The sequence below is a fragment of the Pogona vitticeps genome, chromosome 6 (assembly GCF_051106095.1).
Source record: "Pogona vitticeps strain Pit_001003342236 chromosome 6, PviZW2.1, whole genome shotgun sequence".
Lineage (NCBI taxonomy): Eukaryota > Metazoa > Chordata > Lepidosauria > Squamata > Agamidae > Pogona > Pogona vitticeps.
This window is the reverse complement of record NC_135788.1, coordinates 24,606,690-24,623,489: the sequence shown is the minus strand read 5'-3', so window position 1 is coordinate 24,623,489 and position 16,800 is coordinate 24,606,690. Positions and strand designations below refer to the sequence as shown.

The following is a 16,800-nucleotide window of genomic DNA, read 5'->3' as shown; positions in this document are numbered from 1 at the left end:
GACATAACGTTCCCATTATGTAACATTGCACTCAGCCTCCGACACACCTACAGTGAAAGTGCGCAACAGACTGAAACAAAAAAAGAAGTGCTGCAGTTTGTGTATTACAAGCGTGGACCATGCCTGTTTGCAGCTAACCCTCGGCAAATATGCTTTCTCTGGTTTATTGCAAACTTGTAGTTCTAGCCTGTTGTTTAGTGCAAGTCAAATTATAATTTTTTATTCATTCCACCCTGGTAAACAAACCATTCTTGCTGTAATTCTCTCCAATAATCACAGCAGGGGCACTTTGCTTACCATGACAGAATGAACCAAAAATTATATTTTGGTTTACGCTAAGCAACAGGATTTTGACTATTCTAATTTTTAGAAGTGGTGGTCACTGCACAAAAAAGACTAGCCAACAACACCATCAGTCACAGTGACAGATGATCCCTCTCCCTCTCCTTATCACAACAAAACACACATAACAAAAAACACCCTGATCACAGGAAACACCCAATCTCCTGAAAAGAACAAAAACCCTGATCCCACAGCTACAAATACTCAACAATCCCACAATTACACCAGAACACAGACAGAATTCTAGCTCCTGTTCTCTGAAGAGGCTGGTCACAGAGACTTGCGAAACATTAAGAAGAAAAACCTCCAGAACATGGCCTGAAAAACACATTAGAGGTTTCATAGAGTATTCTAAATCAATATCAGAGGATGCTGACCTGGGAATATCAACATGGGTATTGGGAACTGAAGAGAGAATGTAGTCAAATAAACTTTCTGGGACTAAATCTGCTCAGCATTCAGAGCCATTTTCCTGTCAGCAGGGAATATTTATTGACCTGACTTTTCTTCTTGCCTACGGTCTGAATAGGTCAAGAGTAAATACAATAAACCCCACCTGTTGGTTTTGCCAGACCAACCAACCAGTAGTGTTCTCTAAGACTGTAATGTGTTCCAGCATCTCTGTTGAGATATTCCAGGGTTTTGTGGACTCTACTTGTTCTTAATTGCCTTAGGGATCATTCACACACACTCTGCTGTTGTTCTGAATTGTTTTGGATTATTCTCGTAATTTTTTGTTACAGATTTAAACATAACATTCCAATATTTGCATCCACACATGAGGAGAAGAAATGTCATCAAATTGTGCAGATCAGCACAGGACTATGCAGTACTAGAGTCTGCATGAACTAATCCTGCTGTGGAGCAAATTGAATCAAAGTAGAACAAAAATACACCACTATCCAATGATGGGGTTAAAAAACCCCTCAGAAAACAAGGAGTTTTGTCCCACGTTGACTTTATTGCATTTTATGGGCACCAAAAGGTAGTGTCTAACATAACTTACTGCTAGGCCAGTTTCCACAACCCTTGTCTAGCCTTTTGGAGAGGAGTCCATCAGCTGCTTAGCAAGCTCAAAACTACATTACACATCTTTCAAGCCACAAATAGATTGTAGGATGCAGTTATGTGTTCTTGTGGCCATCTGCTTTGAAGAGTCTGTGTTACACAGGCCATTAAATGTGAAGCTGCAGAAAAAGTCATGACATTTTCATAATTTGACAGTAATAAAAATGGATGAACACATGTATAAATAGGCGTTAACTTGACAAGGCTGATAACACTATTTTGCCAGCTATATTTCAGTTCAGCTTATATGAATATGATGTAACAGTTTCTTAATATAATGGTATTTTCCCGTTATTTATTTTCAACTCAGAGGAGATGCTGTTTAGTAACGATTTAAAAGATTATTGTTTCTTTTCCCTTGTGATCTATTAGTTCTAAAGCATTCCTTGGGTTTTAAGTTTGTGGTTCTTAACAAATTTGCTATAGCAGCCTTGCCCAATCTTTATTTCCTCAGATGCTTTGACTACAAGCACCATTATCTATAATAATTGGTGATGCCAACCACGCCAGACAGAAGTTACAATTTAAAAATAATCTTGAGGGGTTGGGTGTACAAATGTGGAGGGATTGTGTTAAAATTTGGATTATGCTTCAGGTGTACTAGCCAACAACTGACAGATTTCTGGGATTTATCCGAAGGTATAACTGGTATACATTTACCTAAAATGGACAATATTGTACCAGTAAGCTATGGTGGAGACATACTATACAACAAATACCAACATCCTGGTGGAGATTCTCAAAAAGTCGCAAACTCAGTGAAACCACTTGCAGGAGAAGCGATGCCATCTATTAGTAATCATGAACGTACAGGTGAAAAGCGTCCCAGGGAACCCACAGAGCTTCCAACACAATTAAGAAAAACAAGATCTTCTCCATCACGTGGTAGACATGCAAGACATACACGATCAGCACAGATAAGGCAGCGACAAATGGCAATCCTTGGTGAAGAAGCAGGTCCATTTTCAGATAAAACTGTCCGCAGAGGTACGTTGCAGCAGTTTCCTCCACTAGACTCATTATAAAGAGTGTACAGAAATTAGCTAGTATGAAGTTGGTGATTGCTTGCATTATTGGCTGAACATGACATATAAATAATTACAGTATAGAGAAAATCAGATTATTTTATTTTATTTTTTCTTAAAACAATAAAAGGAATATCTAGAATATTTAGAATATTTAGTAAACTTTGCTGAAGAAGAAAACATCAGAAAGTGAATGATTCAGAATGACAATTTTAATGTACAGTTGTGATAGATCATTCAAAAAACAATAGAAGTGTAATGTGTTGGATCTAGTCTTAGTAATATTTAAAGTAGACCCACTACAAGATTAACTTACATCTCATTGATTTGAGTGGGTGCAGTCTAAGTATAAGGCTGGATTGAACCTCACGTATTGAAAGTAGATATAAAAGAGTTATTAACTATTGGTTTGTCAGTTTGGTTGGAGAGGGAGCAGGGGAGACTTTTGCCACACATTACAGCAATATTAACATACAGTATATGCACAAGGCTTTCAGCATTACAGGAAGTAATTGCTAGATGGAAATATTGCCATGTGCACAGTCTTCCTGAATTCACTGTCAGTAGTTAATCCTGAATTTAATCAGTAACACTACTTTAACAGCTACGCAATCTTTACAGTGTCTTAATGTTGTACTTCAGATATCTTCCAAATATTAGTCACATTTCTTGAGCACAAAACCTGAAGTAATTCTGTATTATTTCTCTAGCTTTCATGAGAAAAATATATCTCATGTTGACAATTCAGCTGGGCTTCACTGTTGGTATAATATGCATGTTCATGTACTGGTAAGTACAGTTTAATAATCACAGGTTTGTTTAATCCCAGATGCAATATGGTGAACTCCAAAGAGAGAGAGAGAGAGAGAGAGAATGAGAGAAAATGAAGAAGGAAAGTGCTAGTTTATCTAATGTTTGAATTGCAATAATGGGAATGCCGCCTCCTACCTTGGTGAGGTACTCAACTGTTTGCTGCTGTTTTAGTAGCTCCTGGTGGATATTTTCATTCAAACTTATATTTGCATGTCCTTTCCTTCAACAGTGTTTTTACATACCTGTACAGTACCTGAGGAAACAATATAGCCTTCAGCTCTGCATTGCCTTGTTATTCAGATTGTCTCTCCAGATCTAGCCATGTTGAGTGCTTGAATCACAGAGAATATCTGTTTGTTAATCTCATTCCCTTTTATGAATGGCACAATTTGGTGAAAGATGGGAGAAGTCAAAGTTGGGGCATATGGGTTTTGTTATGCCTTCCCATCTTTCTTTCTGTTATTGTGTTTAATAATGCGCACTGTGTTTAGCCAGTGAAAGTTCCACACAACTGCATTTTATTTACAAAAGTGGTTACAGATCTGGTCTTATGGAAAATAACATGGTAATAGGAATCTGATAAAATTGAGATCATTGCTCAGTATTTTTATAGTCAAAACAATTCACCAAACGTCAGTGGTTTATCATTTGATCCTGTTTGGTAGGGCTGTGTGTCAAAATGTATTTGCCTTTTGTACAAATAAATGTCTGTGGAATAGTCACAGTGACTCTTGTATAGAAAGACTTGATATTTCTCATCTTTTCAGCTTCATTGTTATCTTGTCTATACAGATGGCACAATTGTTTTGCCTTTTTCTGAACTTAGGGAGATACGAAGGTTGCTGAAGTAATGCATAAGACCATTTTTTACTTTGGTTGTTTCTTATGGTGCACTATACTATATATATTCTTAAATCAGACACGATTCTAAGCCTTTTATTATTTAGGCGCAGGTTCTGACTTAAATATTCGTGAATTCCATATTAAGAAAAGCAAGGTTGAAGATAGGCATAGTTTGGGCATTTTAAATTGCTTCTGTCATTTTGAAATGAACCATGTCAATTAAAGAAAGTATGACATGTTGTCTTTAACAAGGTGTTGTAATCTTTAATGGGACTTTTTGACTTGTGAATCTTTTTTAAACCTTTTATACCTTAAATAAATTAAATCATATTCTGATCCCTTTTTAATTTTAATTTTTATTTTGGTCAGGAATTATCTTACAATATGGGTACGAAGGCGCCCGTGGTTTTGTTATTCACTCTTGTAAGTAGAGTAGATGTAAGAGATAGTACAATGTTTTATCAATGTGGCTTTTGCCAGTCTGCATGCTTATCCAAATATTTCTTTATATGAAATGCCTTGAATTTTTTTTTCCTATAAAGATCCTATTGCATGTCCCAGCACACTGAGAGCAGCACCTTGGTTGTCTAACTCTGTGTAGCAGCATTCCTTTCCAAAGGAGTTTAGGCCAGTTGCATTTCTGTTTAGTTTCCAATGGGCAGTTAAAACTATCATTTGGAAGAGACTTTGTTCTTTAGGATTGGTTTTTTAAAATAACTTTTAATATGTGTGTGTGGTAACTGCTTTTAATAAATGTTTTTAGTCTTTTTTAAAAAAATAAGATTGTTAAATGTCTCTTTACAATTTTTATTAATTGTAAATTGCTGTGGAAGGCCTAGCAAAAAAAAAAGGTAATAAACAGATATTTCAAAACAAACAAACAAATATAAAGTTTGGCTGTTATTAATACATGAGATGTTAATCAGCTACCTTTTCATTATTTGCTACTATCAAGAAAAATTAATGGAACAGGATATCCAAAAATACCTTTTTTTAATTTGTCTAATTGCATGTTCACTTTTTCCTCTAAATGAACATTTCTGCCAAATATGAAAATAATACCTACTTCTTTTTGGTACAGTGGTGCCTCGCTTAACGAGTGCACCGTATAGCGATGTCTCCGTATAGCGATCCCTTTTTCGGGATCGCTATACGGAAACATACCCGATCTTCGCAATGGGGAAAACCCGCATTGCGAAGATCGGGTATTGCGGCGGCCATTTTGGAGCCGCCGAACAGCTGATCGGCGGTTCCAAAATGGCCGCCGGAAGCCCAGAAATGGCTGCCGGCAGCCGTTTTCGCGCCCTGCCCTCGCTTAGCGAGGGCGCGAAAATGGCTGCCGGCAAGGGGAATCCTCGCTGAACGGGTAAGTAAACAAGGTATTGGAACGCATTAAACGAAGTTTAATACGTTTCAATACGTTTCCCCTACCCGTTTAGCGATGATTCCGTATAGCGAGGGTTAATCCGGAACGGATTAACCTCGCTATACGGGGCACCACTGTACTTTTAATGAATTGAATGATAAGAATTGTTTCTTCCAATTGTATGGCTGTTACTGTATTTGTTTTTGTCAATACAAGATATATAACTCTCTTGCATTCCTTCAACACACAATAATGTTTCATTAATTCAAGTATTCATTCATTCAATAACGTTTCTTTTTAAATTATAGTATTTTTTCCATTTAGACCTGCAATTTTAATTCTAGCAATTACTTTAGCCTGCTGTGATCATGCTCGCAGAAAGTTTCCATTGAACATCATTTTATTATTAATATTTGTAAGTATTTTCTGAAAGTAATGCTTTGTTTAGGATAATAATCTCACTATTAGCTTATCATTATCATTGTAGGCATTGTATTCCTATTACATCTTGAATTTACAATATCAAGGTAGATAGTATTGCCTGCTTCAGCTGATGACCACCAGATATATTGGATGGAAGTGATGATCATATGCATCTGGAGGGCACTGGGTTGGGGAAGGCTGGTTTGTATCATATGACATAGTTAGAACAGGAAATGCAAGTAATGTCTTTTCCTCCTACCACACTTCCTATGAAGCTGGGAACCATGTGTAGCTAAATGTCCAGCTGTCTTCAGTTTAGGATATGTATGAACCTGAGGGCATACTTGCTGTTGTGGTGGTTATTGTGTGCCTTGTACTTGAATAACACATCTGTGTGTTCCCTGATATCATGTGTGGCAAGCTGCAGAATTCTGTCATTTACTCATTGTGCTGTCCTTATTTTATGAAATTTAATTTTAAAAACATTTTTATATCCTGGGTTACTGTTCCTGGTGTGGTGCCACACAGCTAGCATATTTATTCAGTATCCATTTCTGAAATATCAACCTTTACTGTGCTGGATGGAGCTGGAATTACATCTGGTAGTCTGTGGACCAGTTCTGAATTAATGGGAATGATCTGTTGTCATGTTATAGATATTTATGTGAAGGTAAAAAGGCTTTTTAAATAAGCTAATTTTTGTTTGAGGCTTTTGCAGATGAGTCACCCTCTGGGCTGAAAATTTCATGCATTTAATCGGCTGCTTATCAACTGAAGCTGCTGGAGCTACTTGGAGATTTATTGTAGTAAAGCATGCATAGTCTTAAATAACACGTGTATACTCTTCAGCCTCTGGTAGGATTATTTTGCAAAGTCTATTTATGGAATATTACATATACAGTTTTCTTATAACTTACGTTAGGCACTTAGATTTTCTGAGTAAGAGAAATGGATATTTTATTGGCATTCCCTTTAATGAACAAGGAACTGTACACACTAAAGGGCACTATCAAAGCATCCTCTAGGTTGAGCAGTATACTCCCACATTAGACTCAAAAAGAACATTATGCAAAATAATAAGGATCTACTAACAAGTGTCTACTAATAGAGAACTGTTTTTATTTTCTATTTGTATGTAATTTTTTTCTCTATTTTTTATTTTTAGACAGTTCTTGAGGGTACATTGCTAGGATCAATTGCAGCGTAAGTTGTTAGTGTATGTTTCCATGTATAGGATGACCCAGTGTATAAGATGACCCCCACTTTTCCAACCCCAAATAAGAAATTTTGATCTCTGCTTTCCCCCTCCACTTCCTAAGGCCTGTGAAAGCAGGATCAAAGGGCTGCGGAAGTGCAGGGTAAAGCAGCAATGAAAGGGCTGCAGGATCAAAGGGCTGCAATCCTGCAACTCTTTGATCCCTTTCCTCCCTTACTTCCGTGTATAAGACGACCCTCAGTTTTTAGTCTAAAGATTTTAGATAAAAGTATAGTCTTATACACAAAAAAATATGGTAATCTCCAATGGGAATAGGCTGTACATGCCTAATTCTATTTCACATAAATATTTACATGTTCTTGGATTTTAGCTTCTTTGATGCAGACGAAGTGATGTGGGGTGTTGGTGCAACTACATTTGCAGCACTGGGACTGTCTGTCTTTGCTCTTCAGACAAAAGTAAGCAGTCTTTGATTAAATGGCCTATATAACTATTGGAGACATGAATTGTTAGGTAACTGTCAAACATTGGCCAAAATCTTGTTGCTTAGCTTAGTAAATCACACCGGAATAGATCCATTCAATAAATGGAAATTTGATGAGTTTATTCCTCCATAAGTCCCATTGATTCAAATGGGGCTGCTAACTGCAACTTGGTTTAGTTAGTCACCATAGAGTAGGTCTATTTGAATAAACAGAACCTCTGGAGGAGCTGACTCATTAAATCCACATTGATTCAATGGGCCTACTCTAGTGTGGTTTACTAAGCTAAACAACAGGTTTTTCTTCATGGTCTCTGTGAATGCACACTAATGGCTTAATTTGCACCTGAGCAGAGCAATCTCGGAATCTTCTAGAGCTTAGGCACATGGTGCTGGGACCTCCCCCACGCTGCCTATAACTCCGCCCTGGCACCGAGTGCCTCAGTTCCGTTTTTGCTGCCGCTGTAGGAGCATCTTGGTCAGAGCTTTTCGCGTAGCATTTTTTCTCCTTTCCCTACCATCTTGGACTTCCCATTTTTTTGCGATTTTGGACTAGTCGGCGATCCTCTTGGTTTTTGAGTTTGGCAAAAAGAATACAACTGGCTTGTTTCCTTGTGTTTTTCTGTTTAATGGTTTATGGCCTCATCAGGCCGCTTTAAGCGTTGCTCCTCCTGCCTGAATAACGCTGTTGGACGGGCATTCCCAGTGTCTGTTTTGTCCGGGGGAGGAACACAAACTGGCTCTTTGTTCTGTTTATAAAAGTTTCACCAAACCGGCATTGAAGCAATGACTCCAATGGTTGCATTCATTTTTGTGGGAGAAGTCTCTTTGCCCGTCGAGAGATTCGGCTATGGATTCGCCAGTGGAGACCTCTTCAGTTGTAGGCTCCTCGCCAAAGCGGGCTAAGAAATCCGCAAAGGCATTATCTTCAGGCTTGAAGTTGACCACCTTGGCATCGGTGTTGAAGCAACACTCGGCCTCGATGCCGAAGAAGAAAAGAAAGTTGGCATGGGAATCCTCTGGCATGTTGGCTGTTGCTTTGCCATCGCCACAGCCTCAGCCCTGGTTGCAGAGAGACTCTCTGGGCCGAGTGTACCATCAGGGGATGAGGATTTTTCAGGCTCCAGACCTCTTGCTGTACCATTTCCGCACTTGTCCCTCTCATGGGGGATTTTATTTTGCATAGCAAAGGAGATACTAGGAAAGAAGAATAGTACATACAGTGGTACCTCACAAGACAACATCCCCACTAAATGACGAATCCGCATAATGATGACTTTTTGCAATCGCTATAGCAAAGCAGTCATTCCAATGGGGGATTTTTGTTTGACGATGATTTGGTCTGTGCTTCGCGGACCGTTTGTTTGCAAGACAACAATTTTAACAGCTGATCGTCGGCTTCGCAGACTGGCTGCCTTGTGTTTTCTGGACCCATGCTTCGCAGGATAGCCATTTTTACAGCTGATCGGCGCTCTCAAAATGCCTTCCCTATGGGCGATCTTCGCTGGACGGCGAGGTATTTTCCCCATTGGAACGCATTAAATGGGTTTCAATGCATTCCAATGGGGAAACGGATTTCACATGACAATGATTTCACTAAACAGCGATTTCAATGGGATGGATTATCGTCGTCATGCGGGGCACCACTGTACTGACAAATAATTAGCAATGCATGTATTTCATAACACTGAATTTGTATTACCTACAGTCTGGTTGGAATACTTGTTATCATGTAACTTCATAAAGATATTGCAATACTGGACTTGTTGATATTCCCTAGTACTGTATAGCTATTTATGTTTGGTTTAAACTGTATTCTCGAAGGCTTTCAAGGCTGGGATCTGATGGTTGTTGTGGGTTTTTCGGGTTCTTTGGCCATGTTCTTTACAACCTTACAACTGCTTAGTAGGTTTTTAGAGAAATTAATTCCTGTGTTTATTAGTTATTGCTTAAGCTCCAATCAGCTTTATCAGAACGATGTATCCTCTAGAAGATGGTGCCATCTCAGCTGGAATGCTAATAGCCTCCACCCCCCACATTTTATAAACATTGGTTTATTATTTGATAGCTTTCCTGCATGGTGCTCTAATATGTGGTGAAATTAACAAAGGTTTCTTGTTCCTTAAAAATGAACAAATTTTATTTAGTGTAAACTTTAATGCATAGCAATGCACTTCATCAGATGCCAGTGAGGTGCAGTCTACCAAATCTATGCAAGACAAGCTTCTTATTCTTTAAGGTTTTGCTGAAACAGACTAAACCAGTTGCTCCCAAATTTCCATCTGAAAATATAGTTATATACTGGAGTGAAGGAATTTTCCTCCATGTAAAGCAGAAATTGAATTCTAACTCTAAATCTATTTCTCACTCTTCAAAATTGGCTCCTTTCCTGTGTTCACTTTGTCTGACACTATTCCTGAGAAGTGTTTTGTAAAATGGGAGAAGAACATGTATTAAAAAATAAAATCATTTTGGAAGCATGCTTGGCAAAGAATTCTAATGTGCATTTTTCTGGGAGCGAAACAAGCAATTTAAATGCTTTGGTTAATGTCTGTTTTCTGGGTTGGATGATAAGTCTTTCCTTCTGTAGATTTGCTGTATTAAGATGCCTTGATTCCTATAATCCTGCCTTGGTAGGAGATGCTGATTGCAATTTTATTTGTTTTTAGTGGGACCTTACCATTACGTCTGGAATTCTGCTAATTTTGATTTTTGTGTTGTTTGCTTTTGGAATTCTCTGTGCCATCCTGCAGTCAATGGTAAGTAAAATCCTTTTAGCTTTGTCTGAAATAAATAGCCCTTTTAAGGAATGTGTACTGTCTCCTACACAATCTGGACACAAATAAAGACACAAGATTGGTCCCTGATTTGCTGTATGCCATTGTAGAGAGACTCCAACCTGGTTCTTGTCTGTCCTCATATCTTCACAATTCGATTTCTCTAGAGGAAAAAAAAAACACATCTCCATAAATAGGGAACTACATTATTGGATGAAGCACAAAGTATTACCAATTTGGTGGACATTATAGCCTTAAATGGCTTGTCCCACCACCTGCCAACCTAGCAGTTCGAAAGCATGCAAAAATGCGAGTAGATAAATAAATACCACGGTGGGAAGGTAGCAGCGTTCCGTGTTTAGTCATGCTGGCCACGTGACCACGGAAACTGTCTATTGTCGAACACTGGCTCTACGGCTTGGAAACGGGGATGAGCACCTCCCCCTAGAGTCAGACACGACTGGACTAAATGTCAAGGGGAACCTTTACCTATGGCCTTAAATAGAAGTTCTCCATGCTATACTGGAGTTAATCTCATGCTTTTTCAGGTATGGGGGACAGCAGAAGTCTATCCTTCTGCCTCCTATGGACCACTATGGGTAATATAAACATTGGTTTATAATTTGATAGCAATTGTTTGCTCCTGAGAGCAGATAATGGTGGCCCCTCCCAGAAAAAAAATGACAAAACAACAGGCATCCAAATTAGTAAGGGTTACACCTGGGATGACAAAAGGGAGTCCTGCTATCATTATGATCCCGCTTTACGGCAGCTGCACGGAGTAGTGGTGGTCCTCAGTGCAGGATGTCTTTGCTCAAATCTAGGAAGAAAAGTGGCTATGGTACATTGAAGTCCAGCATTGGTCAGCTAAGCAGGAGCTAGCCTCAGTGTGATATGACCTGCTGTGTAGTTGAACTGTGAATCCAAGTGTGGTGCAGTTTTTGAAGTGAGCAATATGCATGTATGAAGGCCCAGGAGGTGAGCTGTGTTGAATAATGTGGCACAGTCTAGTATGCCGCACTCTGGATGACCGACTCAGTCAGGATGTACTTTCTGCAAGGAGTACCTCTCCTAAATGTGGTATCACCTGACTAGAGAAGAGGAAAGAGAATCTGAATACAACACCCTATGTTTGCCATGACATGGCCTGAAATGTTATCCCTGACCCACTGTCATCTCAGTCTCTGTTCTCCATACATGGTGGCATGCTACCAAAGGGAAGAAGACCCATTTCCCCAAGAACCACCAGTGAAGGTGGTCAAAGCAGCAAGAAGCAGCTACCCAAACTGAAGGGATCAGTGTGCTGAGGGGGAAATGTGGTTAGGCTAAGCCTGTAGCACTGACTTACTCCACCTGTTTCTTCTGTGACCGCAAACTGTTCTTTCAGTTTGATCTACAGGAGAAAGGCAGACCCGGAGAGCTAAAGGTACTCCCTTCAGAGGGGGGAATAAGACTAGTAATAAAGTAGGGAATGTCTTCCAGTCCAATCTACGGCAAAGAGTTTTGCTTCTAGTGGATAGATGGAGGAAAAATATTCTAGGAAGATGGAGTGTTTCTACATTATTCTTCTATAACACTGTTAGTGCTGGGATGCCCAAAAATTGTTGTTCTGAGAATCTTCTATATTATACTAAATAATGCACTGCTTTTCTGTTTCAGATAGTTAAATAGAATTATTAGTGGTTAAATAGGAAAACTGCATAAGCTTAGATATGGAGCATGAATCCTTTGACTAACAAGTGATTATTTTATTAGCATCCCCATGTTATTTAATGTGGATACTGACAAGCTCTAAGGACATCTAACTGTTTTTTATTCTTCCTTGTCACTAATTATAAAATTTTGTTTTTATAGTGGTTACGAATAATATATGCTGCTGTTGGAGCACTGTTTTTCAGCATAGTAAGTTTGGAGGCTGAATCTCTTGGGGAGCTCTCTATTTCCCTGTGAAGAACAAGACATTTGTTTTATCCGTATACAGTCAACCCTCGACTTACGAACGACCCTAGTTATGAACATTTTGACTTACGAACTGCTCTGATAGGAAAATATGGACTTGAATTGCGAACTTGGATTCGAGTTATGAATGGGGAAAAAAGTGCGGGGAAGGCAGGGAAAGCAGGAAATTTGAACTTTCAGTTAGCGAAGAGGCTGCTTGTCTGCTTCCTCATTCATCCAAGTGGTCAGAGAGTGGGAAGAGAGACTTGGGACTGCCTGGTATTGTCATTCTTAAATGTAAAATTTAGTTTAAAAGGTGCTTTGTTTGGGTTAAACGGTGCTTGGGTAAAAGGGAGCCAGTTTTTAGTTAAAACCTGCTTGGGTAAAAACGTTCTTGGTTGCTTTAAAAGCTCCTTGTTTTGATTTAAAAGGTGCTTTGTTGAAAAGGTGCCTGTTTTGGTGTAAAAGGTGCTTGATTTTAAAAGTGTTCTTTTTAAACAGTGTTCGTTTGTTCCCTCTGTAGTTTCCTGCTTTTTTTAACCTACACCATCTTAGGTTTAAAAAAAAGAAAAAAATTCTGCCCATAGTGGTAGGAACGGATTAACCGGCTTTTCATTCGTTCCTATGGGAACTAATGCTTTGACTTACAAACCGCCCCTCGACCCAAGAACCAAAAACAGGCGGAATTGATTAATGGGTTTTCAATGCATTCCTATGGGAAATGCTGGTTCGAGTTACGAACTTTTCGATTTACGAACGTCCTTCCGGAACGGATTAAGTTCGTAAGTCGAGGGTTGACTGTATTATCTATTATGCAAACCAATAAAGAGTAGTGGCTCTGTTAATGACAGTTTCCTCCAAATAGGTCTGAACCTGAGGACTATGGAGAAGCTGGCTTTGTACAGATAATAATTTAAATTGTTTAGATTTTGGGGATCAAACTGTGCTGAACATTAGGTTCATGCCATGTGCACCTCTCCCCTTCTCATCCTCTGTTGTAAGTGAAAAGTGAAATCTTGCAGTTTTCCTTACACTTAAGTATGGTTCTATATAGGATAAGTCTCAGTTTCCTAAATTTATATATGTCAAGGTTAGCTAGTATAGAAGGATGACAGTATAGTATGATCCTATTTCAACTACTTGGAAAAACTAGTAACATATAACAGAATTGTTTTTTGTCATATCTGGGTAGCACACATATGAGTGCACAGGGTTTTGGAATGTTCTAGAGCTGAAGCATTTGAAGGAAAGAAATCTCCATCCTGCCTTTAGCATGCATGCCAAAGGTGCAGCTCCCACCTTCTTCCTTGATTTCTTTTTAACTAGCAGAGCGGACACATTGTTCAAGAGTATTTTGGCATCTTCCGATTTCTTTTACAGGGCTGAGCTGGATTTCCTTCCCCTTTTTGCCATTTTCCCTACTATTCTAGTTTTAGTAGAATGTGCTTTGATTTTTATTGCACTTTTCAGCAACTCTGTGGTTTGTTGTTTTAGAGGATAATTGTGTCAGGAGCAGAACTCCTCAGTTTTCTCAGGAGCTTACAGCTTTTACTGTGTTTCCCCCCAAACAAGAGAGGGTCTTATATTAATTTTTGCTCCAAAAACCGCATTAGGGCTTATTTTCAGGGGATTTTTTTTCCATGTACAACAATCTAAATTCAAATATAGTCATATCATCTTCTTCTGGTTGCTGCACAGTGGTGGAGGGTGGGGTTTCACTTAAGTGGTGCTTATTTTGGGGGTAGGGATTATATTACGAGCATCCTGAAAAATCATACTAGGGCTTATTTTCAGGTTAGGTTTTATTTTTGGGAAAACAGTACTCTTCTTGCATTGAAAGAAGGGGTTTGGTGGCCAATATTGCCCCATTGTCACCTGCTGGGTATGAAGGACCTCTTGTATTTAAGAGCAGCCTTTTTTAAGCAGTACATACAGCTTTACAGGAATTTCCTCCCAGTATTCCAAGGCTTTGTCTCTACATTCTCAGCTCCTTGCATCTGCGTTCTAGTTTAGCTCCCAGTTGGGTACCATTAATCTCTTTGACTTTGATACATTTGGGTGCTTTGGTTAAAAAGCCACCATCCCTATATCTGGTTTGACATCTTTTATATCAACAACCTAACTCACCCTCTACTTTGTGTAATTACTCCTCTACTGGACTCTTGATGCTGCTATCCTCTGGAAAAGCATTAAGTGAGGCATTAACACAAAATAGAAAGGAGGCAAAAGATAGACTGAAGCACAATGAACCTCATCTGACTCATCCAGACTAATCAATACTGGCATATTCCATTGTGCCTCCTGAGAAGAGCCAACCTGTATAGCCATGGGCAAGCTACCCAAGGCATGCAGTTACTATTTATAGTGTCTTAGCCAGTGCATTTGTTACTCAGTTACTCAGACCTTGTACAGAAGGAGGTGGTTTTGCTTTACCCATTGTCTTCTCTGGAAATACAACTAAGCTCATTGGATTCAAGTGAAAAATCAATGCTTCTATTGTAAGGAGTCTCAAAGGTTTTTCAAGATCATTCCAACTCCAGGCTGAAAGAGAAATGTGTATCTGCTGTCAGATGGCTTAATTACTATTTCATCTTTCTGGTAGAGGCAATGTCATATAATGGCTAGTGTCAGACTGGAGCCTGGAAGATCTGGGTTGAAATTTCCACTATGCCATGGAAACTAATTCGAGAGTGGCAATAGGAAACCACTCCTTAAATATACCACATACTTGAAATGCCCTATTAGGTTTGCCATAAATTGGAAGTGACTTAATGGTGCACAACATCATAATCTCTCTAGGCATGATCTACTAGAGCAGTGGTTCCCAACCTTGATCCCCAGATGTTCTTGGACTAAAACGTCCAGACGTCTTAACTAGCTTTGCTGGCCAGAATTTCTGGGAGTTATCTTTAGGGACAATTCCCTCTTTTCCAGTAAGCCTTATTTTATTCACTGTATGATTGACGACACAGTGAAGAAAAGGTTTACTTTGCAGATCCTTTAAATTACTGTCTTTTCAAACACATCTCCCACCTACCTACATTGCCATAGCCATGACATTCCTTACTATACTGCTTTGTTAGTTAAAGCCATTCCCCAAGTTTGCATGCTGAGGACAATGTGGATCTCTGCCTTCCACTCTAGAATGTTCTGAATTAAGTTCTGTGCAGGCTCTGATCCCATGTGTATAAATGCACTGATGACTGCCTGAAGAACTAGGTTCAAGCAACCTACTCTTCACAAAAAAATGCATTTAATGAAAAAAATGCATATGTTACCCTTTTTAGCATGCTTTGCATTTGACCCAGACCATGCTGCTGAATTTAGTAGGCAAAATTTATATAGGATTTAAGTTAATTGAGACTGAAGTCATTGATATTAATAGAGCGAAGTTCAATTAATTCAGTCAGTATTGAACTCTGGAAGCCTGAGCAATCAAGAGTGCTCTATACAGTTTCATTTTAATTGTACACAAATTATTAGAAACTTAACTGTAATTTGAAGTAGCTTCTGCTATTTCCAGACTGGGTAACAGTAAAGAGAGCCATCTTTTTTCTACATCGAAAGATTTTAAAAGCTGTCTGAAAGGATAAAATGTCTTGAGAAAACAATGAGAAACTATGTTAACATTGGGAATTGTGCTAAGTGACTGCTTCCAAAAATAAATAAATCACCAATCAGAATGGAATAAAAATGTTAACAAAATCTGACCTTTTTTTCCCTCCCCCCAAAAAAGTATCTGTTGGTGGATACACAACTAATGCTGGGAAAGAAGCTTCATTACCGCCTGAATCCTGATGATTATATTTTTGCAGTACTGAATGTCTACATCGACATTATCAACATGTGTTTGTTTATCTTGCAATTTGTTGGATTTATGAAGTGAAAAGCATGCTGCATGTAAACTGAATAAAGAAGAATATGCAGAAATTGCCTGAGAGAAAATCTGAAGAGTACTTGTGGATTTCTAAATACTTAAGAGAAAGCAGATAGTTCGGTCACAATAGTGCTGCTATTAAATCTAGGCCTGGGAAGTGAGTTACACATTTAACGCCTTGCAGAGGCATTTCGAAGTAGGATATATCAACATTTGGTATGAAATTTTTGTGTGCGCAATCTTCAAACAGGAATGTAATCTTGAATAGAAGTTGCGTAAGTGTTCTCTAGACGAAAATGTAATCTAAAATAATCCAGTCTCCACAATCAAGTTACGTATATCAGATAGCTTGATATCACAGGAACGTAGGCAACTGTCCTACAGTGAGTCAGAACCTTGGTCTGTCTTACTCAGCATTGTAAATTCTGACTGGGAGCAATTCTCCAGGCTTTCAGCCAAGATTCTTTCCTAGAGTCTAGATTTCCTGGAAATGTCTGGTATTCTCCACTAATCTCCCACCCATGTCCTAGCCAGTCCTGACCCTGCTTAGCTTCTGAAAGTAAACAAGATTGGTGTGTTCAGGATGATATAGTGAAATCAAATGCCAGAGCAACTGATGACCAACATATTT

At 38.8% G+C, this 16,800-nt stretch overlaps 1 protein-coding gene across 1 annotated transcript; it reads left to right on the top strand.

Annotated features, from left to right (window-relative positions):
* Positions 1-1,085: 1,085 nt before the first annotated feature.
* Positions 1,086-16,237, top strand: TMBIM7 (protein lifeguard 2). The gene is made up of 9 exons (XM_073003179.2): positions 1,086-2,397; positions 3,146-3,224; positions 4,461-4,514; positions 5,782-5,872; positions 7,046-7,083; positions 7,467-7,554; positions 10,247-10,336; positions 12,209-12,256; positions 16,029-16,237. The coding sequence occupies exons 1-9, from the start codon at positions 1,905-1,907 to the stop codon at positions 16,176-16,178; spliced, it is 1,131 nt and encodes a 376-aa protein (XP_072859280.2). The 5' UTR covers positions 1,086-1,904; the 3' UTR covers positions 16,179-16,237.
* The last annotated feature ends 563 nt before the right edge of the window (positions 16,238-16,800 follow it).